The sequence below is a fragment of the Macaca nemestrina genome, chromosome 2, assembly GCF_043159975.1.
Source record: "Macaca nemestrina isolate mMacNem1 chromosome 2, mMacNem.hap1, whole genome shotgun sequence".
NCBI lineage: Eukaryota > Metazoa > Chordata > Mammalia > Primates > Cercopithecidae > Macaca > Macaca nemestrina.
In genome coordinates, this window is record NC_092126.1 from 1,953,921 (window position 1) to 1,978,439 (window position 24,519).

General features: G+C 42.0%; 1 protein-coding gene across 7 annotated transcripts in view; it reads left to right on the plus strand.

Annotated features, from left to right (window-relative positions):
* The window catches only part of LOC105470786 (SUMO specific peptidase 5), a 78,517-nt gene that overhangs the window by 39,413 nt on the left and 14,585 nt on the right, over positions 1 to 24,519 (plus strand). For 6 of the 7 annotated variants that reach the window (XM_011723023.3, XM_011723022.3, XM_024789442.2 and 3 more), the window contains exon 6: positions 416 to 493. In XM_011723023.3, coding sequence (XP_011721325.1) covers positions 416 to 493 — 78 coding nt within the window. Of the gene's footprint in view, positions 1 to 415; positions 494 to 12,597; positions 16,124 to 24,519 lie in introns of those variants that run through there. The other variant, XM_071090584.1, reaches the window with a different exon arrangement.

The following is a 24,519-nucleotide window of genomic DNA, read 5'->3' on the forward strand; positions in this document are numbered from 1 at the left end:
TTCTATATTTTGATCATTATTATCATTATTTTTTGAGATGGAATTTTGCTCTAGTGCCCAGGCTGGAGTGCAGTGACGTGATCTCTCAGCTCACTGCAACCTATGCCTCCCAGGTTCAAGAGATTCTCCTACTTCAGCCTCCTGAGTAGCTGGGATTACAGATGCCTGCCACCACGCCTGGCTAATCTTTGTATTTTTAGTAGAGACAGTGTCTCACCATGTTGGCCAGGCTGGTCTCAAACTCCTGACTTCAGATGATCCACTTGCCTCCTCAATCATTGTTTTTAAGAATAAATTTTTCCTTTCTTTTTGTCTGCTTTATATTCAAACATTTTAAAATTTCCTCTTTCTTTTGAAGTTAAATCTGGGCAAAGCCTAATATAATCTGGTTGCTTGTGTTTATTGTCTGTTCTAGGTTCACTTCTTCAACAGCTTTTTTCATAGACAGCTGGTAACCAAAGGATATAATGGAGTAAAAAGATGGACTAAAAAGGTATCTTCTTTGTTTGTTTTTCATTCCACATTTGAAAAGCAGATGATAAGCCACTTTGTGTGGAAGGATAAGAACTTTAATGCCAATATGATATTAAGTAGAAACAGACTTTTTAATGTGACAAATTTTAAAGCTGTTTCTTTTAAATCGTATTGTTTGAAAGACCTTAATTGCCTCCTGGTCCCAATTATAGTGGTAGAACAGTGGGATGATAAAGAAAGAGCTGCCATCATTTGGTATTATCTGGTAGTCTTGTCAGCAGACAGCAGAAGCTTTCAACAATGTTTTGCCAGTGCTGGGCATGGTACCTCGCGCCTGTAGTCCCAGCTACTTGGGATGCTGAGACCAGAGGATCACTTGAGCCCAAGCATTTGAGGCCAGCTTGGGCAACATAGCCAGATCCTGTCTCTTAAAATGTTAACTGATCCATCAGGAGAAATAACTTTTGTATCACAATCTATTCATAAGATCATGTACATACATGTACTTGAAATAATTTATAAAAACCATGTACCTAATTTACTATGTATGATGTACTCTAATCAGAGGTGATAAGTGCTATTTGCTATGAAAACATCAGAACACAGTATGAGAATACAAGTTAACTGGGATAGGGTCGTAGGAGGGAGGAGGAAGATGGGCTAGTTCTTTTAGACAGGCTCATCAGCAAAGGCCTCTGAAGAGATCACATTTCACTGAAAACTGTGAAGATCAGAGGAGCATTCGCAGTGGATGGAAGAGTGAATGTTAAAGGCTCTGAAGCAGAAGTGAGCTTGATATGTTGGAGTATCACACACACGAGATCAGGGAAGGAGTCAGGGATCAAGTCATGCGGGGCCATATAGGCTCTGGTAAAGAGTTTGGATCATGAGGGCAATTTGAAGACATTAGAGAGTTTAGGCTGGGCATGGTAGCTCACGCCTGTAATCCCAGCCCTTTGGGAGGCTGAGGTGGCGGATCACCGGAGGTCAGGAGTTTGAGACCAGTCTGGCCAATGTGGCAAAACCCTGTCTTTACTGAAAATACAAAAGTTATCCGGGTTGTGGTGGTGGGCGCCTGTAACCCCAGCTAGCTACTTGGGAGGCTGAGGTGGGAGAATCGCTTGAACATGGGAGGTGGAGGTTGCAGTGAGCCGAGATTGCACTATTGCACTCCAGTCTGGGTGACAGAGCGAGACTGCATGTCAGAAGAAAACTAAATAAAAAATAAAAATGAAGACATTAGAGAGTTTAAGCAGCAGGTGGGAGTGTGTATGAGTGTGTATGTGAATGATAGCTAGGATTGTCCTTAGCAGCATTCATTCATTCCACATTTATTTATATTTATTTATTTATTTATTTTTTGAGATGGAATCTTGCTCTGTTGCCCAGGCTGGAGTGCAATGGCACTGTCTCCACTGCAACCTCCACCTCCCAGGTTCAAGCGATCCTCCTGCTTCAGCCTCCTGTGTAGCTGGGATTACAGTCCCCTGCCACTACACCTGGCTAATTCTTGTATTTTTAATAGAGACGGGGTTTCACTATGTTGATCAGGCTGGTCTCGAACTCCTGACCTCAGGTGATCTGCCCACCTCAGCCTCCCAAAGTGTTGGGATTACAGGCGTGAGCCCCCGTGCCCGGCATTAAGCGTTATTTATTGAGTACCTGTTATGTGCCTATGTGGAAAACCTGTTTTTTCCTCTGCTGTCACACCACAGCAGTAGTCAACACAGAAGACTTCTGTGACCAAAGCAAGCAGCGAACACTGGCTGGATGCCTCTAATTCAATCCCAACCCTATCTACCTGGTGACAGCGCCATATCCCACAGGCTGAGGGCTCATGCCTCACGAGTGCCCCCCGCCCACTTCAGACACCAATTGCAAGTCCAGGTTTCTGAAACTTCTGACCAACAGACTTCAGTGAGGGTTCCCATGCTGCCCTCCTTGAGTTTGATTAATCTGCTGGAACAGTTCACAGAATTCCCGGAAGTTCTTACCTACATTTAGCAGTTTATTATAAAGGATATTACAAAGGATTCGGATGAAGAGATGCATGGGAAGAGATGTAGGGGAGTGGGCACAGGGATTCTCTAGGACCTCCACAGGCACACCACCCTCCAGGAACTTCCACATATTTAGTATCCAGAAGCTCTCCCAGTGCAGTCTTTTTCAGTTTTTATGGAGGTTTCATTGCATAGGTGAATGCCTAAACCAGTGGCCATTGGTTAACCTTTAGCTCTTCTTCTCTCCCTGGTGGTTGGGGGATTGGGTGGGACTGAAAGTCACAATCCTCTAATTCTGCCTTGCTCTTATCCTAAAGCTACCTAGTAGCTGCCAGCCATCAGTCAATCATTAACATACAAAAAGACATCACTTTGGGCCTGGGCTCATGTCCCCTTAATCCCAGCACTTTGGAAGGCTGAGGCAGGCAGATCATTTGAGGTCAGGAGTGCAAGACCAGCCTGGCCAACATGGTGGAACCCTGTCTCTACTGAAAATACAAAAATTAGCTGGGTATGGTGGCACGTGCCTGTAATCCCAGCTACGTGGGAGGCTGAGACAGGAGAATCACTTGAACCCAGGAGGCAGAGGTTGCCGTGAGCTGAGATTGTGCTACAGCACTCCAGCTTGGGTGACAGAGCAAGACTGTCTTCAAAAAAATTTTTTAAAAAAAGGCATAACTTTGGAAATTCCAAGGACTTTAGGAGTTGTATGCCAGGAAATGAGGTCAAAGACCAAATTTATTATTTTACAGTATCATAGTGCCAGACATAGTAAATCGAGAAAGTGGTAAGTAAAACATAATTAGAGAGAGTTTTTGCTTTCATGAAGTCTGCAGTCTAGTGGTGGAGACAGCACCTATCACAGTTTGTATTTATATTTTTGGTGGTGTAATTATTTGTTTAGTGGGTACAAAAGAAAAGTACTGGATACTACGGGAGTGTATTGGAATAGGGATTTGGTTAACCTAGCCTGAGGGTAAGGGAATGTTTCTCATAGGAAGTAATATTTAAGCAGAAATATCAAAGATGAATACAAGTTAACTGGGTAAATGGAGAATAAGGGTATGTGAAACATAGACAGAAGGAGTAAGTATCTGGTAGAAGAATGGGAAAAGACTAGTGTAGCTGAAATGCAGAGAGTAAAGAAGAGAGTGGCATGAAGTGTACCTGATCTGCAGATCAGGGCCTTGAGGTTTGTGTTTTGGGTTGTATCCTGAATGTAACAGGAAACCATTGAAGGGTTTTAGGTGACATTATCCACTTTGTAGTCTTTGTTCTAACAGTACTGAAGAAGACTGATGGGTGTGGGAGCAAAGTTGATGTGGGTAGAACAGGAGACCATTTCAGATTCATGGTACTTTGAACTAGAATAATAGCAGGAGAGATGGAAGATGAGTGTGATGTAGGAAGTAAAATTAACAGGACTTGGTGATGAGTTGGTTATGGAGATGAAGGACAAGAAGTGTGAAAGATGACTTCCAAGTATGTGACTTGTATGACTGGATGGCCTGTGGTTGTATTTACATTAGAAAAATGTAGGACAACTAGTGGAGAGTTGTTCAAATTAAAAATGTACAGCCATATAATTGGATGCTACTTAAGCAGGAAAAGCTATGCAGATAATGAACGATGGGCCGGGCGCAGTGGCTCACGCCTGTAATCCCAGCACTTTGGGAGGCAAAGGCAGGCAGATCATGAGGTCAGGAGATCGAGACCATCCTGGCTTACACGGTGAAACCCCGTCTCTACTAAAAATACAAAAAAAAAAAAAAAAACTAGCCGGTCGTGGTGGTGGGCGCCTGTAGTCCCAGCTACTCGGGAGGCTGAACCCGGGAGGCGGAGCTTGCAGTGAGCCAAGATCGTGCCACTGCACTCCAGCCTGGGCAACAGAGCGAGACTCCGTCTCAAGGAAAGGAAAAAAAAAAAGAGAAGAAGAAAAGATAGTGAACGATGCTTATATTCCATTTGGGGTAAGGGAAAAATTACAAGCAGTGTGGGCGAAAAGTATACATTCATGGAAAAGTTTCTGAATGATAAACATGAGAGTGAAAGAATAAAGTCAAATATGTGAGTTATTTCATTAAATAATAAACTAAATATTCCTTCCTCTAGATCAGGGGTGTCCAATCTTTTGGCTTCCCTGAACCTCACTGGAAGAAGAGTTGTCTTGGGGCACACATAAAATACACGGACACTAACAATAGCTGATGAGCTTTAAAAAAAATTGCAAAAAAGATCTCATAATATTTTAAGAAAGTCTATGAATTTGTGTTCGGCTGCATTCAAAGCCGTCCTGGGCTGCCTGTGGGCTGTGGATTGGACAGGCTTGCTCTAGATCCTCTCAGATTGGGTTAAGTAAAAAAACCCAGCCATATGCTGAATATAAGAAATAAACATATTGGCCGGGCGCGGTGGCTCAAGCCTGTAATCCCAGCACTTTGGGAGGCCGAGACGGGTGGATCACTAGGTCAGGAGATCGAGACCATCCTGGCTAACACGGTGAAACCCCGTCTCTACTAAAAAAATACAAAAAACTAGCCGGGCGAGGTGGCGGGCGCCTGTAGTCCCAGCTACTCAGGAGGCTGAGACAGGAGAATGGCCCGAACCCGGGAGGCGGAGCTTGCAGTGAGCTGAGATCCGGCCACTACACTCCAGCCTGGGCGACAGAGCGAGACTCCGTCTCAAAAAAAAAAAAAAAATAATAAAGAAACATAAAATAATATGAAAAAGAAAGGTTGAAAATGAAGTGACATTTAATGAGACTGGGTGCTGTGTCTCACATCTGCAATCCCAACACTTTGGGAGGCCTAAAATTATTGTAGATGAGAGGATTGCTTGAGCCCAAGAGTTTGAAACCAGCCTAGGCAACCAAGCGAGACCCCATTTCTATAAAAAATTTTAAAAACTTAGCTGGCCATGGTGGCAGCCTGTGGTCCCAGTTATCCAGATGGCTGAGGTGGGAAGATCGCTTGAGCCTGGGAGGTCAAGGCTGCAGTGAGCTCTGATCACACCACTGCACTCCTGCCTGGGTGACAGACTGAGACCTTGTCTCAATTTAAAAAAACAAAAAAGGCAACTACATGAAAATTAACCTGTTCCTGAATAACTCCTGGGTAAAGAAAGAAATTAAGGCAGAAATCAAATTCTTTGAAACCAATGAGAAGAGAGAGACAATGTATCAGAATCTCTGGGACACAGCTAAAGCAGTGTTAAGAGGGAAGTTTATAGCACTTAAATGCCCACATCAAAAAGCTGGAAAGGTCTCAGATCAACATCCTAAAATCACAATTAAAAGAACTAGAGAAGCAGCTGGGAGTGCTGGCTCACGCCTGTAATCCCAGCACTTTGGGAGGCCGAGGCAGGCAGATCACCTGAGGTCGGGAGTTTGAGATGAGCCTGACCAATATGGAGAAACCCCATCTCTACTAAAAATACAAAATTAGCTGGGTGTGGTGGCGCATGCCTGTAATCCCAGCTACTTGGGCTGAGGCAGGAGGATCACTTGAACCTGGGAGGTGGAGGTTGCAGTGAGCTGAGATCGCGCCATTGCACTCCAGCCTAGGCAACAAGAGTTGAAACTCCGTCTCAAAACAAACAAACAAAAACAGTAACAACAGCAGCAAGGAAATAGAGAAACAAGAGCAAACAAATCCAAAAGCTAACAGAAGACAAGAAATAACTAAGATCAGAGCAGAACTGGAGATAGAAACACAGAAAAAAACCCTTCAAAAAATCAATGAATCCAGGAGCTGGATTTTTTGAAAAAATTAACAAAATAGACCTCTAGCTAAACTAAAGAAGAAAAGAGAGAAGAATCAAATAGACACAATAAAAAATGATAAAGGGGATATCATCACTGACCCCACCGAAATATACAAACTACCATCAGAGAATACTATAAACACCTCTACGCAAATAAACTAGAAAAGCTAGAAGAAATGGATAAATTCCTGGACACATACACCCTCCCAAGACTAAACCAGGAAGAAGTCGAGTATCTGAATAGACCAATAACAATTTCTGAAATCGAGGCAGTAATTAATAGCCTACCAACCACAAAAAGCCCTGGACCAGACAGATTCACAGCCAAATTCTAACAGAGGTACAAAGAGGAGCTGATACTATTCCTTCTGAAACTATTCCAAACAATTGAAAAGGAGGAACTCCCTCCTAACTCATTTTGTGAGGCCAGCATCATCCTGATACCAAAACCTGGCAGAGACACAACAAAAAAAACTCCAGGCCAATATCCCTGATGAACATTGGTGCGAAAATTCTCAATAAAATACTGACAAACCAAATCCAGCAGCACATCAGAAAGCTTATCCACCATGATCAGGTCAGCTTCATCCCTAGGATGCCGGGCTGATTCAACACACGCAAATCAGTTAACATAATCCATCATATAAACAACCAATGACAAAAACCATATGATTATCTCAATAGATGCAGAAAAGGCCTTTGGTAAAATTCAGCATCCGTTCATTTAAAAACTCAATAAACTAGTTATTGATTGAACATATATCAAAATAATAAGAGCTATTTATGACAAACCCATAGCCAATATCAATGGGCAAAAGCTGGAAACATTCCCTTTGAAAACTGGCACGAGACAAGGATGCCCTCTCCCACCACTTCTATTCAACATAGTATTGGAAGTTCTGGCCAGGGCAATCAGGCAAGAGAAACAAATAAAGGGTATTCAGATAGAGAGGAAGTCAAATTGTCTCTCTTGCAGATGGCATGATTCTATATTTAGAAAATCCCATCATCTGAACCCCAAAACCCCTTAAGTTGATAAGAAACTTTAGCAGAGTCTCAGGATACAAAGTCAGTGTGCAAATATCACAAGCATTCCTATACACCAACAATGGACAAGCAGATAGCCAAATCATGAATGAATCCCTATTCACAATTGCTACAAAGATAATAAAATACCTAGGAATACAGTTTACAAGGGATGTGAAGGACATCTTCAAGGAGAACTATAAACCACTGTTCAAGGAAATAAGAGAGGACACAAACAAATGGAAAAATATTCCATCCTTGTGGATTGGAAGAATCAGTATCGCGAAAATGCCCATCCTGCCCAAAGTAATTTTTTTTTTTTTTTGAGATGGAGCCTCACTCTGTTGCCCAGGCTGGAGTGCAGTGATGTGATCACGGCTCACTGCAACCTCTACCTCCCGGGTTCAAGCTATTCTCCTGCCTCAGCCTCCCAAGTAGCTGGGACTACAGGTGTGCGCCACCATGCCCAGCTAATTTTCTGTATTTTTAGTAGACGTGGTTTCACCATGCTAGCCAGGATGGTCTCGATCTCCTGACCTCGTGATCCGCCTGCCTCCACCTTCCAAAGTGCTGGGATAATAGGTATGAGCCACCACACCCGGCTGCCCAAAGTAATTTATAGATTCAATGCTATTCCCATCAAACTACCATTGGCATTCTTCACAGAATTAGAAAAAACTAAAATTCATATGGAACCAAAAAAGAGCCTGTATAGCCAAGATAATCCTAAGCAAAAAGAACAAAGCTGGAGGCATCACACTACCTAACTTCAAACTATACTTCAAGGCTACAGTAGCCAAAACAACATGGTATTGGTGCCAAAACAGACATATAGACCAATGGAACAGAACAGAGACCTCAGAAATAACACCACACGTACACAACCATCTGATCTTTGACAAACCTGACAAAAACAAGCAATGAGGAAAGGATTCCCTATTTAATAAATGGTGCTGGGAAAACTGGCTAGCCATGTGCAGAAAACTAAAACTGGACCTCTTCCTTACACCTTATACAGAAATTAACTCAAGATGAATTAGAGACTTAACTGTAAAACACAAAATCGTAAAAACCCTAGAAGAAAACCTAGGCAGTTCAATTCAGAACATAGGCATGGGCAAAGACTTCATGACAAAAACATCAAAAGCAATTGCAACAAAAGCCAAAAATGACAAATGGGTTTTTTTTTTTTTTTTTTGAGACGGAGTTTCGCTCTCATTTCTCAGGCTGGAGTGCAATGGTGCAATCTCGGCTCACTGCAACCTCCGCCTCCCAGGTTCAAGCAATTCTTCTGCCTCAGCCTCCCGAGTAGCTGGGATTACAGGCATGCACCACTACGCCCAGCTAATTTTGTATTTTTAGTAGAGACGGGGTTTCTCCATGTTGAAGCTGGTCTTGAACTTCTGACCTCAGGTGATCCGCCCGCCTTGGCCTCCCAAAGTGCTGGGATTACAGGTGTGAGTCACCATGCCTGGCAACAAATGGGTTCTAATTAAACTAAAGAGCTTCTGCTCAGTCAAAGAAACTGTCATCAGAGTGAATAGGCAACCTGTAGAATGGGAGAAAATTTTTACAATCTGCCCACCTGACAAAGATCTAATATCCAGAATCTACAAGGAACTTAAACAGATTTACAAGAAAAAAAAAAAAAAAAACCAAAAACCATCAAAAAGTGGGCAAAGGATATGAACAGACACTTCTCAAAAGAAGACATTTATGCTTAGTCTCAGCTACTTGAGAGGCTGAGACAGGAGAATCGCATGACCTGGGAGGCAGAAGTTGCAGTGAGCCAAGATCACGCCACTGCACTCCAGCCTGGGAGACAGAGTGAGACTTTGTCTCAAAAAAAAGGACATTTATGTGGCCAAAAAACATATGAACAACACTCATCAGCCAGGCACGGTGGCTCATGCCTGTAATCCCAGCACTTTGGGAGGCTGAGGCGGATGTGGTGGTGGGGGCCTGTAATCCCAGCTACTCTGGAGGCTGAGGCAGAGGTTGCAATGAGCTGAGATTGTGCCATTGCACTCCAGCCTCAGCAACAAGAGCAAGACTCTGTCTCAAACACACACACACACACACACACACACACACACACACACACACACACACACACAAAACAGCTAATCACTGATCATTAGAGAAATGCAAATCAAAACCACAGTGAGATACCATTTCACGCCAGTCAGAAATGACAGTTATTAAAAAGTCAAGAAACAATAGAAGCTGGCAAGGCTGTGGAGAAATAGGAATGCTTTTACGCTTCTGGTGGGAATGTAAGTTAGTTCAACCACTGTGGAAGACAGAGTGGCAATTCCTCAAGGATCTAGAACCAGAAATATCATTTGATCCAGCAATCCTGTTACTGGATATATACCCAAAGGAATATAAATCATTCTCTATAGAGACACATGCGCGTGTATAGTTATTGCAGCACTCACAGCAAAGACATGGAACCAACCCAAATGCCCATCAGTGATAGACTACATAAAGAGAATGTGGTACATATACACCATGGAATACTATGCAGCCATTAAAAGAATGAGATCATGTCCTTTGCAGGGATGTGGATGGAGCTAGAAGCTATCATCCTGAGCAAACTAACACAGGAACAGAAACCCAAACACTGCATGTTCTCACTCATAAGTGGGAGTTGTACAATAAGAACACATGGACACAGGGAGGGGAACAGCATACACCGAGGCCTGTCGGGGGTTGGGGGCAAAGAGAGGGAGAGCATTAGGACAAATACCTAATGCATGCAGGGCTTAAAACCTAGATGACAGCCAGGTGCAGTGGTTCATGCCTGTAATCCAGCCTGGGTGACAGCACAAGACCCTGTCTCAATTAAAAAAAAAAAAAAAAACAAAAAACTAGATGACAGATTGATAGATGCAGCAAACCACCATGGCACGTGTATACCTATGTAACAAACATGCCTGTTCTGCACATGTATCCCAGAACTTAAAGTAAAATTTAAACAAAAATTCAAGTTTTCATTATAAGAAAAAAAAAAAAAATGAAAAGGTACTAGGCAGCTGGGCATGGTGGTGTGTGCCTGTAGTCTCTGCTACTCAGTAGGGTGAGGTGGGAGGATTTCTTGAGCCCAGGAGTTTGAGACTGCGGTGAGCAGTGGTCATACCACTGTACCCCAGCCTGGGTGACAGACCTTGCCTCTAAAAATAATAATTTGTTTAAAAATTACAGAAATTAAAAGGTACAAGACAAAAACAAAAAGAACAGAAAGAAGGAATATTAATAATATTCATAGCAGTTGAAGTAGAATTTAAGGTGAGAAGCAAATTGTGTAATTATCAAATTTCAATATAAAGGAGATATAATGACCAATCTTTATATACCAAAGCACACAGTTGCTAAATATGTGTAATACAATTATAACAGAAACAAGAAGACCTTGGTAAAATATAGTGATAGTGGCAGACTGTTCTCATAAGTGGATAAATCTAGTAGATAATAAAGTTATACACAAAAATGAAATAAAGTCAATATAATTGATTTAATAGATGTTTATACTCCTTAAAAAGAACATACATTTATTGCTATGGTTTGGGAATATTTGTAAAAATTGAACATGTACTTAGCCACAAAGAAAATTATTATTTTTATTAGCCGGGCAAGGTGGCATTTGGGAGCCTGAGGCAGATGGATCACGAGGTCAGGAGTTCCAGACCAGCCTGGCCAAGATAGTGAAACCTCTTCTCTACTAAAAATTCAAAAAAATTAGCTGGGTGTGGTGGCGCACACCTGTAATCCCAGCTATTTGGGAGCCTGAGGCAGAGAATTTCTTTTTTTTTTTTTTTTTGAGACGGAGTCTCGCTTTGTCGCCCAGGCTGGAGTGCAGTGGCCGGATCTCAGCTCACTGCAAGCTCCGCCTCCCGGGTTTACGCCATTCTCCTGCCTCAGCCTCCCGAGTAGCTGGGACTACAGGCGCCCACCACCTTGCCCGGCTAGGTTTTTGTATTTTTAGTAGAGACGGGGTTTCACCATATTAGCCAGGATGGTCTCGATCTCCTGACCTCGTGATCCGCCCGTCTCGGCCTCCCAAAGTGCTGGGATTACAGGCTTGAGCCACCGCGCCCGGCCGAGAATTTCTTAAACCCAGGAGGTGGAGGTTGCAGTGAGCTGAGATCATGCCACTGCACGTCAGCCTGGGAGACAGAGTGAAACTCCGTCTCAAAAAATAATAGTAATAATAATAATAATAATAAGACCCTGAACCCAGTAGAAGACTCAGTGATGAAAAGGTTTATAAGAAAGGCTTTTGTTGTTGTTGTTGTTGTTGTTTAGATGGAGTCTCACTTTTTTGCCCAGGCTGGAGTGCAGTGGCGCGATGTTGGCTCACTGCAACCTCTGCCTCCTGGGTTCAAACGATTCTCCTGCCTTAGCCTCCCAAGTAACTTGGATTACAGGTGCACACCACCACACCTGGCTAATTTTTGTATTTTTAGTAGAGACAGGGTTTTGCCATGTTGGCCAGGCTGGTCTTGAACTCCTGACCTCAAGTGATCTGCCTTGCCTCAGCCTCCCAAAGTGCTGGGATTACAGGCATGAGCCACTGTGCCTGGCCAAGAAAGGCTCTTAAACATAAAAAGTTGCTTACCTTCCCAGTAAAAGAAAAGCAAATGAAAACCACACTGAATGACAGATAAATGCAATGAGTTAATCTTGATTGGATCCTGGATTGGAAGAGATGCAATATTTTGGGGACATTAGGGGAGATTTTAATATAGACTATAATATATTCAGGGGTCAGCAATCTTTTTCTGAAATAGCCAGATAGTAAATACTTCGGATTTTGCAGACCTTATGGTCTCTGATTTATCTACTCACCTGTTACAGCACAGAAGCAGATATAGATAATGCCCAAATAATGAGTGTGGCTGTGTTTCATTAAACTTAATAAAAACTGGCAGTGGGCCATATTTGGCCATTCATGCATTAGATGATATTAGTAAACTGATGTTAAATATCTTGTTTGGTCAGAGATAGTGAGATTGTGGTTATATAGGAGAAAACATCTGAAGTAGTTAGGGGTAAAATATTGTGATTGATGTCTCCCTCCAACAAAGTGTACAAGTATATGCAAAAAAATAAAAAGCCAGGCAAAATGGTAGGTACTTATAGTTCCAGCTACTCGGGAGGCTGAGGCAGGAGTATTGCTTGAGCCCAGGGGTTTGTTTTTAAAAATATATATATCTATATCTACACACACATACATATGTGTGTGGGGAGGAGTTTTATAAGAATTGGTTAAGCTGAGAGCAGGAGGAGCAAGACGGCAGAATAGTACCCTTCAACCATCGTCCTCCTGCAGGAACACCAAATTGAACAACTATCCATGCAACAAAGCACCTTCATAAGAACCAGAAATCAGGTGAGTGATCCTAGTACCTGGTTTAACATCATCTCAAGGAAAGAGGCACTGAAGAGGGTAGGAAAGACACTCTTGCATTGCCTGCACCACCCCTTCCCTATCCCCTGGCAATGTGCGGAGATAGAATCTGTGTGCCTGGAGGAGGAAGAGCAAAATGATTGTGGGACTTTGCATTGAAACTCCAGTGCTGTCCTATCACAGTGGAATACAACACAGGGCAGAATTCTGCCAGCACCCATGGAGGGAGCATTCAGACTAACCCCAGCCAGAGGAGCATCTTCCGCACCAGTGGTAGGAACCTGAGTTGCAGCTCGTTCCACCACCAGCTGAGTAAAGCAGACTTGAGTCCTGAATAAATACGAAAGGCAGTCAGGCCACAGGACTGCATTCCTTTGGCAAGTTCTGGCACTGCGCTGGGCTCCGAGCCTGTGGATTTGGGGTGCACACAACTCAGACACCAGCTCTGGTGGTGAAGGGATTGCCACTCCCCCATCTTGAAGCAGTGGAGTTTGGGGAGACACTCTTTCCACTTGGGGAAAGGAGAGGAAAGAGTACAGAATATTGTGTCTTGCAACTCGAGCACTAGCTGAGCCACAGTAAAATAAAGCACCAATCATTCCTGAAGCCTCCAATTCTAGGCCCTAGCTCCTGGATGGTATTTCTAGCCCTGCTCTGGGCCAGAAGGGAATCTACTGGCCCTGAAGGGAAGGGCCCAGTCTTGGAAGAATTTACCACCTACTGAGTTAGACAGCCCTTGGACTTTGAATAAATATCAGCGGTCACCAGGCAGGAGTTGCCACATGTGTTCAGTTGTGACCCAGTCCAGTGCCAGCTGTGGTAGCCATGGGAGTGCTTGCACCACCCCTCCCTCAACTCCAGGCAGCCCAGCATGGAGAGAGAGACTATTGTTTGGGGTGAAGTGAAGGAAGAGAATGAGAGATTGCCTAATAATCTGGGAAATTCTACTCCATCTTACACAAGCACACTAAGGTGAGACCTCTAGGAGCCTGCAAGAGTCACATTCTTACTGGGCTTGGGGCTCCCCATAGTGCAGATATGGCTGCAGTGACCAAAGACTTAGATTACAACACTCAATTTCCTTTGAATACCTGGAAAGCCTTCTCAAGAAGGACAGATAAAAACAAGTCCAAACTGTGAAGATTAGAATAAATACCTAACTCTTGAATGCCCAGACGTCAATGAAGACCTGCAGGCATCAAGAACATCCAGGAAGGCTGGGCATGGTGGGTCACGCCTGTAATCCCAGCACTTTGGGAGGCTGAGGCGGGCATCACCTGAGGTCAGGAGTTCGAGACCAGCCTGGCCAACATGGTAAAACTCCATCTCTACTAAAAATACAAAAAAAAATAGCTGGGTGTGGTGGCGGGCACCTGTAATCCCAGCTACTCAGGAGGCTAAGGCAGGAGAATCACTTAAAGTTGAGAGGTGGAGGTTGCAGTGAGCCGAGATCACGCCATTGCACTGGAGCCTGGGTGGCAAGAGTGAAACTTTGTCTCAAAAAAAAAAAAAAAAAAGGAACTTCCAGGAAAACATAACCTCACCAAACAAACTAAAGGCACCAATGACCAGTCTCAGAGTGACAGAGATATGTGACCTCTCAGACAATTGAAAATAGCTGTTTTGAGGAAGCCCAGAGAATTTCAAAATAACACAGAGAAGGAATTTAGAATCCTGTGAGAGAAATTTAACAAAGAGATTGACTGTTTTTTTTTTTTTTGAGACAGAGTTTCCCTCTTGTTGCCCAGGCTGGAGTGCAGTGGTACGATCTTGACTCACTGCAACCTCTGTCTCCCAGGTTCAAGTAATTATTCTGCCTCAGCCTCCTGAGTAACTGGGATTAGAGGCATGTGCCAGTACGCCCGGCTAATTTTGTATTTTTAGTAGAGACGGGGTTTCACCATGATGGTTGGGCTGGTCTCAAACTCCTGACCTTGTGATCTGCCCACCTCAGCCTCCCAAAGTTCCAGGGTTACAGGTGTGAGCTACCGCACCTGACTGAGATTGACATATTTTTTTAAAAAAATTAAAAGCAGAGGCTGGGCACAGTGGCTGACACCTATAATCCCAGCATTTTGGGAGGCCAAGGTGGGCGGATCACTTGAGGCAGGAGTTTGAGACAAACCTTGCCAACATGGCAAAACTCCATCTCTACTAAAAATACAAAAATTAGCCGGGCGTGGTGACGCAGGCCTGTAATCCCAGCTATTCGGGAGGCTGAAGCACAAGAATCGCTTGAACCTGGGAGACAGAAATTGCAGTGAGCCAAGATCATGCCATTGCACTCCAGCCTGGGCAACAGAGTGAACTCTGTCTCAAAACAAACAAAAAAACCCCAACAAAACACAAAAAAACAAATTCTGGAGCTGAAAAATTCAGTTGACAAACTAAAAAATACATCAGAATCAACAGCAGAATTGATCAAGTAGAAGAAAGAATTAGTAAGCTTAAGGACAGACTATATGAAAATACACAGAGGAGACAAAAGAATGAAGCAAACCTACAAGATCTAGAAATCATAGGGCAGATCTGAGAGTTACTGGTCTCAAAGAGGAGGTAGAGAGAGAGAGAGAGGGTAGAAACTTCATCAAATAGTAACAGAGCTTTCCAAAGCCAGAGAAAGTTACCAATATTCAGGTACAAGAAGGTCGTAGAACACCCAGAAGATTTAACACAAATAAGATTACCTCAAGGCATTCGATAATCAAACTCCCAAAGGTTGAGGATAAAGAAAAAATCCAAAAGCAGTGAGAGAAAAGAACAAATAACATGTAAAGGAGCTCCAATACATCTGGCAGCAGACTTTTCAGTGGAAACCTTACAGGCCAGGAGAGAGTGGCATGTCAAGTGCTGAAGGAAAAAAACGTTTATCCTAGAATATCATACTCAGCAAAAATATACTTCAGACATGAAGGAGAAATACTCTCCCAGACAAACAAAAGCTCTGAGGGATTTTGTCAATATCAGACCTGACCTGTAAGAGATGGTAAGGGGAGTTCTTTAATCTGAAAGGAAAGGACATTAATGAGCAATAAGAAATCATCCAGAGGTACAGAACTCACTGGTATCAGTAAGTGCACAAGAACAGAATGGCTTGACACATTAATTGCCATATGTAAGCCATATTTTGAGTAGGAAGACTACAAAGCCTATCAAAAATTATAACTACAATTTGTTAAGAGATAGTATAAAAAGATAAATAGAAACAGTGGCCGGGCACGGTGGCTGATGCCTGTAATCCCAGCACTTTGGGAGGCTGAGGCGGGTGGATCATGAGGTCAAGAGATTAAGACCATCCTGGTTAACATGGTGAAACCCCGTCTCTACTAAAAATACAAAAAATTAGCTGGGCGTGGTGGTGGGCACCTGTTGTCCCAGCTACTTGGGAGGCTGAGGCAGGAGCATAGCGTGAACCTGGGAGGCAGAGCTTGCAGTGAGCTGAGATCGCTCCACTGCACTCCAGCCTGGGCGACAGAGCGAGACTCTGTCTCAAAAAAAATAAAGCAAAACAAAAAGTCAAAGAGGGAGATGCAGTTAAAGTGTAGACTTCTGTTTTAGTTTTCTCTTGGCTTTTTTTTTTTTTTTTGTTACTGGAGTTACCAGTTTAAAATAGTTGGATAGTTGGTTATAAGATGATGTTTGCAGGCCTCATGAGGCTTTTATTTTGAGGTAACCATGTAATATCAAAACAAAAAATCTACAACAGGTATACAAAAAATAAAAAGCAAGAAATAAAAATATACTACCAGAGAAAATCATTTCAACACGAAGAAAGGAAGGGAAGACTATAAAACAAGTAGAAAGCAGATAACAAAATGGCATAGGAAGTCCTTACGTATCAATAATAACATTGAATGTAAATGGACTAAAGTCTCTAATCAAAAGACATAGATTAGTTGAATGGAAAGAAAAACAAGACCCAACTATATGCTGCCTACAAGAAACTCACTTCACCTATAAAGATACACAGACTGAAAGGGCTGGAAAAACCAGACCTCCTCTTTTTCCATATAAATAGAAGTCAAAAAAAGAGCAGAGTAGCTATACTTAATGTCAGGTAAAATAGGTATTAAGATAAAAATTATTAAAAAGAGATAAGGTCATTATATAATGATAAAAAGGTCAGTAAGACAATATAAAAATTGTGTATGTGTATCTCCACACATACCTGACACTGGGGCACCCAGATATATAAAGCAAATATTATCCAAGCTAACGAGAGATACCATCACAAAGAAGGCAAGAAAACAAACAACAACAACAAAGAACAAAAAAACAAGAAAAGAGCCAAAGAGAGACAGACTCCAATGCAATAAGAGCTAGAGACTTCAATACCCAACTTTCAGCATTGGACTCAAAATCAACAAAGGACCAGGTGCAGTGGCTTATGCCTGTAATCCTACCAGTTTGGGAGACTGAGGTGGGTGGATTACTTGAGGTCAGGAGTTCAAGACTGGCCTGGCCAACTTGGTGAAGCACTGTCTCCACTAAAAATACAAAAATTAGCCAGGTGTGGTGGCAGGCACCTGTAGTCCTAGCTATTTGGGAGGCTGGGGCAGAAGAATCGCTTAACCCTAGCAGTGGAGGTTTCGGTGAGCCAAGATTGCGCCACTGCACTCCAGCCTGGGCAACAGAGTGAGACTCCATCTCAAAACAAAAAAAATCAACAAAGAAACACTGGACTAGCCAGGGGCGGTGGCTCATGCCTGTAATCCCAGCACTTTGGGAGACCAAGGTGGGCAGATCACCTGAGGGCAGGAGTTCAAGACCCAGCCTGGCCAACATGGTGAAACCCCATCTCTAGTAAAAATACAGAATTAGCCAGGCATGGTGGCACATGCCTGTAATCCCAGCTACTTGGGAGGCTGAGGCAGGAGAATCGCTTGAACTTGGGAGGCGGAGGTTGCAGTGAGGCAAGATCGCCATTGCACTCCAGCCTGGGCAACAAAAGGAAACTCCTCAAAAAAAGAAGAAAATTGAAAACTTTATTCAAACAAATGAAAATGGAGATATAACATATGAAAGCCTATGGGATACAGCAAAAGCACTACTAAGAGAAAAGTTTATAGCAATAAGTGCCTACATTCAAAAAAGTAGAAAAACTTCAATAAACAACCTAATGATGCATCTTAACTAGAAAAGCAAGAGCAAACCAAACCCAAAATTAGAAGAAAAGGAATAATAAAGATAGGCCTAGAAATAATTGAAATTAAAATAAACCAATACAAAAGATAAATTAAACAACAGTTGGTTTTTTGAAATGGTAAAATTGACAAACCTTTAGCCAGACTAAGAAAAAAAGAGACCGAAATAAAATCAGAGAGAAAAAGGAGATATTACAGCTGATGTCACAGAAATTCAAAGCACCATTAGAGACTACTATAAACAATGATATACCAATATATTGGAAAACCTACAAGAAAAGAAATGGATAAATTCGTAGACACATACAACTTACCAAGATTGAATCATGAAGAAATCCAAATCCTGAATAGACCAATAAAAAGTTATAAGATCAAAGCCATAATAAAAAATTGCCCTTCAAAGCAAGCCCAGGACCCAGTGGCTTTACTTCTGAATTCTTCCAAACATTGAAGGAACTCATAGGCTTTGCATGGTGGCTCACACCTTTAATCCCAGCACTTTGGGAGGCCAAGGTGAGAAGACAGTTTGAGAACAGCCTGGGCAAGATAGTGAGACCCTGTCTGTAACTATCTAAATAATAATAATTTTTTTTTTTTTTTTTTTGAGACGGAGTCTTGCTCTGTCGCCCAGGCTGGAGTGCAGTGGCGCAGTCTCGGCTCACTGCAAGCTCCGCCTCCCGGGTTCACGCCATTCTCCTGCCTCAGCCTCCCGAGTAGCTGGGACTACAGGCGCCCGCCCCTGCGCCCGGCTAATTTTTTCTATTTTTAGTAGAGACGGGGTTTCACCATGGTCTCGATCTCCTGACCTTGTGATCCGCCCACCTCGGCCTCCCAAAGTGCTGGGATTACAGGCGTGAGCCACCACGCCCGGCCAATAATATTTTTAATGTTAAAAAAGAACTTATACCAATCCTGCTCAAACTATTCCAGAAAATCAAGGAGGAAGGAATACATTCAGACTCATTCTATGAGATCAGTATTACCCTGATACCAAAACCAGACAAGTACACATTGAAAAAGGAAAACTACAGGCCAGTATCTTTGATGAACATAGATGTAAACATTCTCAACCAAATACTGGCAAATCAAATTCAACAACATTAAAAAGATCATCATGATCAAGTGGGATCCATCCCAGAGATGCAAGGATGGTTCAACATACATAAGTCAGCGTGATGCTCATATTAGCAGAATGAAGGATGAAATCATATGATCATTTCCATTGATGCTGAAAAAACATTCACAATTTAACACATAAAAACCTCAACAATAAAAAAACTGTAGAGAAGGAACATATTTCAACACAAAGCATGTCTGACAAACCCACAGGTAATATCATACATAGTGAACGGGGAAAACCTGATAGCCTTACCTCAAACATCTGGAACAAGACAAGGATGCCCACTTTCACCACTGTTATTCAATACTGGAAGTCCTAGCTAGGGCAATTAGACAAGAGAAAGAAAGGGCATCTAAACTGGAATGGAAGAACTCAAATTATCCTTGTTTGCAGACATTATAGTCTTACACTTAGAAAAACCTAGATGCAAAGCACTTGGATTAGTTTATACCCATAATTATAACTCACGCCCATAATCCTAGTGATTTGGGAAGCCAAGGCAGGAGGATTGTTTGAGGCCAGCCTGAGCAGCATAGTGAGAGCCTTTCTGTACACACACAAAAAATGAAAAAATTAGCTGAACATGGTACCATGTGCCTGTAGTGCCAACCACCAAGAGACTGAGGCAGGAGGTTCACTTGTGAGGTTGCGGGTGCAGTGAGCTGTGATTGCACCATTCTACTCCAGGTTGGCTGACAGAGTGAGACCTTGTCTCTTAAAAAAAAAAAAAAAAGAGATGCCAGGCATGGTGGCTTACTCTTGTAATGCCAGCACTTTGGGAGGCCAAGGTGGGCAGATTGCAAGGTCAGGAGATCGAGACTATCCTGGTCAACATGGGGAAACCCCGTCTCTACTAAAAATACAAAAATTAGCTGGGCATGGTGGCGCGCACCTCAGCTACTTGCAGGGCTGAGGCAGAAGAATCGCTTGAACCTGGGAGGCAGAGGTTGCAGTGAGGTGAGATTGCGCCACTGCATTCCACCCTGGTGACAGAGCGAGACTCTGTCTCAAAAAAAAAAAGAAGAAAATAACCTACACTCTACTGGAAAACTATTAAAACTGGCTGGTTGCGATGGCTCACGCCTGCAATCCCAGCACTCTGGGAGGCCAAAGCAGGCAGATCACGAGGTCAAGAGATTGAGAGCATCCTGGCCAATGTGGTGAAACCCCATTTCTACTAAAAATACAAAAATTAGCTGGGTGTGGTGGCGTGTGCCTGTTATCCCAGCTACTCTGGAGGCTGAGACTGGAGAATCTCTTGAACCCAGGAGGCAGAGGTTGCAGTGAGCCAAGATCGCGCCATTGCACTCCAGCCTGGATGACAGAGTGAGACTTCATCTTAAAAAAAAAAAAAAAAAAAAAAAAGCTTTTATCAGAAGACAGGCAATAAACGAATGCTGGTGAGGATGTAGGGAAAGGGGAACCCTTGTACCCTGTTGGTGGGAATGTAAACTAGTGCAGCCACTATGGAGAACAGTACAGAGGTTCCACAAAAAGCTAAAAACAGAACTACTACCATATGATCTAGCAATCCCACTGCTAGGTATAGATCCAAAAGAAAGGAAGTCAGTATGTCGAAGAGATACCTGCACTCCCGTGTTTATTGTAGCACTATTCACAATAGCCAATATTCACAATAGCCAAGATTCTGTATCAACCTGTCCATGAACAGATCAATGGATGAAGAGAATGTGGGCCATATACGTAATAGAATATGACTCAGCCATTAAAAAACAATGAAATCCTGTCATTTACTACGGCATAGATGGAACTGGAAGAGATTATGTTAAGTGAAATAAGTCAGGCACAGAAAGATGTCACATGTTCTCATTCGTGTGGGAGCTAACAAAACAATTGAAGTCATGGAGCTAGTAGAATGATGGTTAGCAGAGTCTGGGAGGGTAATGGGGAGCAGGGGAAAATTTGGGGATGGTTAGTGGGTACAAAAATATAGTCAGAATGAATAAGATCTAGTGTTTGATAGCAAATACGATGACTATAATCAACAATAATTTATTGTGTATTTAAAAATAAAAGAGTGGAATTGGAGTGTTTCCAGTACAAATCAATGATAAATACTTGAGGTGATAGAGACCCCACGTCCTCTGATGTGATTATTACACATTGTATGCCTGTGTCAAATCATCACATGTACCTATAAATAAAACACCTGTTAGTACCCATAAAAATTGAAAAAAGGAATTGATTAATCCAAGTACATGATAGATGGGTATTAATGACATTGTCAAGTATTTTTTAAAGGTTTAAGTTTTTTCATAATGAAAAAGAAGAAATTCTACCAGCATTTTAAACTTCTACCCAATGATACCATTAATTTTATTATGGATAATTTTAGACATAATAATCATTAGAATAGCATCATGAATCCCCATGAATCTGTCATCCAACCTCAAAAATTAACATTTTGCCATTCTAGTTTTATGTTTATCTCTACCCACTCCCCTCTCCACTCTGTGATTATTTTTGGTGAACTTTTTTGAGGTATAATGTATGTGCAATAAACTGCATCCATTCAAAGTATAAGTTGATGAGTTTTAACAATTGCACACTCTTGTGAAACTGTCACCACAATCAAGATACAGGACAATTTCGTCATCTCCAAAAGAGTTCTTATAATCCTTTGTACAGCCTTTCTTTGCCCAGCCCCCAACCCAGCAACCACTAATCTGCTTTTTGTCACTCTAGACAACTTTGCATTTTCTAGAAGTATATAAGTAGAATCATGCCCCATACAATTTTGTTTGGTTTCTTTTATTCAGCATAAAGGTTTTGAGATTCATCCATGTGACCGCGTGTGTCAATAGTGTGTTTCTTTTAGTTGCTGAGTAGTAGTCTATTGTATAGATAGATCACATTTGTCATCCATCTGCTGGCTGATGGTTATTTGCATTGTGTCCCATTTTTCGCTCTTACGAATAAAACTGCTATATAACATTTGTGTATAAGTCTGTGCGTAGATACACATTATCAGTTTCCTGGTTAAATACTTAGAAGTGGAATTGCTAGATCATATGGTGAGTGCACATTTAACTTTTCAAGAAACTTAAACCATTTTCCACAGTGATAATCTGTTTTACAATCCATACAGCATTTTACATACGAGAGTTCCTTTGTTCTATATCCTCAGATTTGGTGTTATCATTCTTGTTAATTTTTTTTTTTTTTTTTTTTTTTTTGAGACGGAGTCTTGCTCTGTCGCCCAGGCGGCAGTGCGGTGGCGCGATCTCCATTCACTGCAACCTCCGCCGCCTCGGGGGTTCGCGCCATTCTCCTGCCTCAGCCTCTCTAGAAGTTGGGACTACAGGCACCCGCCATCACGCCCAGCTACTTTTTTTTGTAGTTTTAGTAGAGACAGGTTTTTACCGTGTTCGCCAGGAAAGTCTCGATCTCCTGACCTTGTGATCCGCTTGCCTCAGCCTCCCAAAGTTTGGGATTATAGGCGTGAGCCACTGCGCCCGGCCCTGTTGTTATTTTTTAATAGAGTCAGAGTCTTGCTTTGTTGACTAGGCTGGTCTCAAACTCTTGGCCTCAACGAGACCTCACAAAAGATGATACATAACTTTCAGTTTGTCTGTGTTCTTATGCTAACACTGTATCCTCCCACCTCAGCCTCCCAAAGTGTTGGGATTACAGATGTGAGCTACCATGGCTAGCCTCTTCTTAATTTTACCATTTTAATGGTTATGTGTAATATTGTCTCATTGTGGTTTTAATTTTTATTTCCTTGGTGACTAATGACATTGAGCACCTTTTCATGTGCTTTTTATATCTTTGGCCTTTTTGTATCTTTTAAAAAATTATATTGTTACGTATATTATTGTAAGTGCTTCCTACAAAAGACTGTACTGAGTTTTTTTTTTTTTTTTGAGACGGAGTCTCTGTCGCTCAGGCTGGCATGCGCTGGCGCGATCTTGGCTCACTGCAACCTCTGCCTCCCGGGTTCAAGCGATTCTCCTGCCTCAGCATCCTAAGTAGCTGGGACTACAGGTGCCCGCCACCATGCCTGGCTCATTTTTGTATTTTTAGTAGAGACGAGGTTTCACCATGTTGTCCAGGCTGGTCTCAAACTCCTGACCTCAAGTGATCCACCCACCTTGGCCTCCTGAAGTGCTAGGATTACAGGCATGAGCCACTGCACCCAGCTGAGTACTTTTAAAATTATGTAAAATACCCATAAAATTTAGTATCTTACTCATTTTTAAGTGTACAGTTCAGTAGTATTAAGTATATTCACAATATTAGGCAACCAGTCTGCAAAACTTTTTCATCTTGCAAAACTGAAACTTGTATATCATATTTTGTGAAGTCTCTGTTAATACTGTTTGCCCTTTATTGGATTATCTTTTTATTATTGAGTTGTAGGAGATGTTTTTATGTTCTGGATATAAGTTATTTGTCAGGTCTATGCTTTGTTTTTGTTTTCTCTCCTCCTGCAGCTTCTCTATTTGTTTTCTTAACTGTCTTTTGATGAAATCTAATTTACTATACTTTTCTATTATAGTTGCTGCTTTCTATGTCCAGTCTAAAATATATTTGCCTCCTGTGTTTTCTTACAATAGCGTTGTAGTTTCCAGTTTTACATTTACATCTCCGATGCATCTCAATGAATTTTGTATGTGAGAAGTGAGGTAGGTCGGGCACGGTGGTTCACACCTGTAATCCCAGCACTTTGGGAGGCCGAGGCAGGCAGATCACCTGAGGTCGGGAGTTTGAGACCAACTTGACCAACATGGAGAAACCCTGTGTCTACTAAAAATATAAAATTAGCCAGGTGTGTGGAGCATGCCTGTAATATCAGCTGCTTGGGAGGCTGAGGCAGGAGAATCACTTGAACCCAGGAGACGGAGGTTGCAGTGAGCCGAGACAGTGCCATTCCATTCCAGCCTGGGCAACAAGAGCAAAACTTTGTCTCAAAAAAAAAAAAAAAAAAAAAGAGGTAGGGAGGATCAAGATTTTTTTTTTCCTTAGTGTACTTTTCTTTTCCAATTTAATTGCTTTGACACCATTATAGAAAGTCAACTGATCATATATGTGTAGGTCTACTTCTGGATTTTCTGTTCTCTTACACTTATGCCTATTTTTTATGTTAACACTACACGATATTAGTGTATCTTCATAGTGTGTCTGAAAATCACTGTGAGTCTGCCAGCTTTATCCTTTTTCCAGATTGTTTTGGCAGTTCTGAGTCCTTTGCATTTTCATATAAACTTTAAAATTAGTTTATCAAACTCTGTTTAGTAAGCATGCTGGAGTGATTGGGATCGTGTTTATACATTAGTTTGGGGAGAATGGACATCTAATAATATTAAGCCTTTCAGTCTATGAACATGGTATATCTTTGCATTTATTTAGGTCTTTAATTTTTCTCAGCATTATTTGTAATTTTTAGTGTATACATCTTATATATACATTCTTGTTAAATGTATCCTTAAGTATTCATGTTGCTGAAATGGCTATGAACAGAATTTTAAAAATATTATCTTCTAGTTGTTTATATATAAAAATAGAGTTGATTTCTGTATTTTGACTTTGTATCTTCTGACCTTATCAAAGTCATTT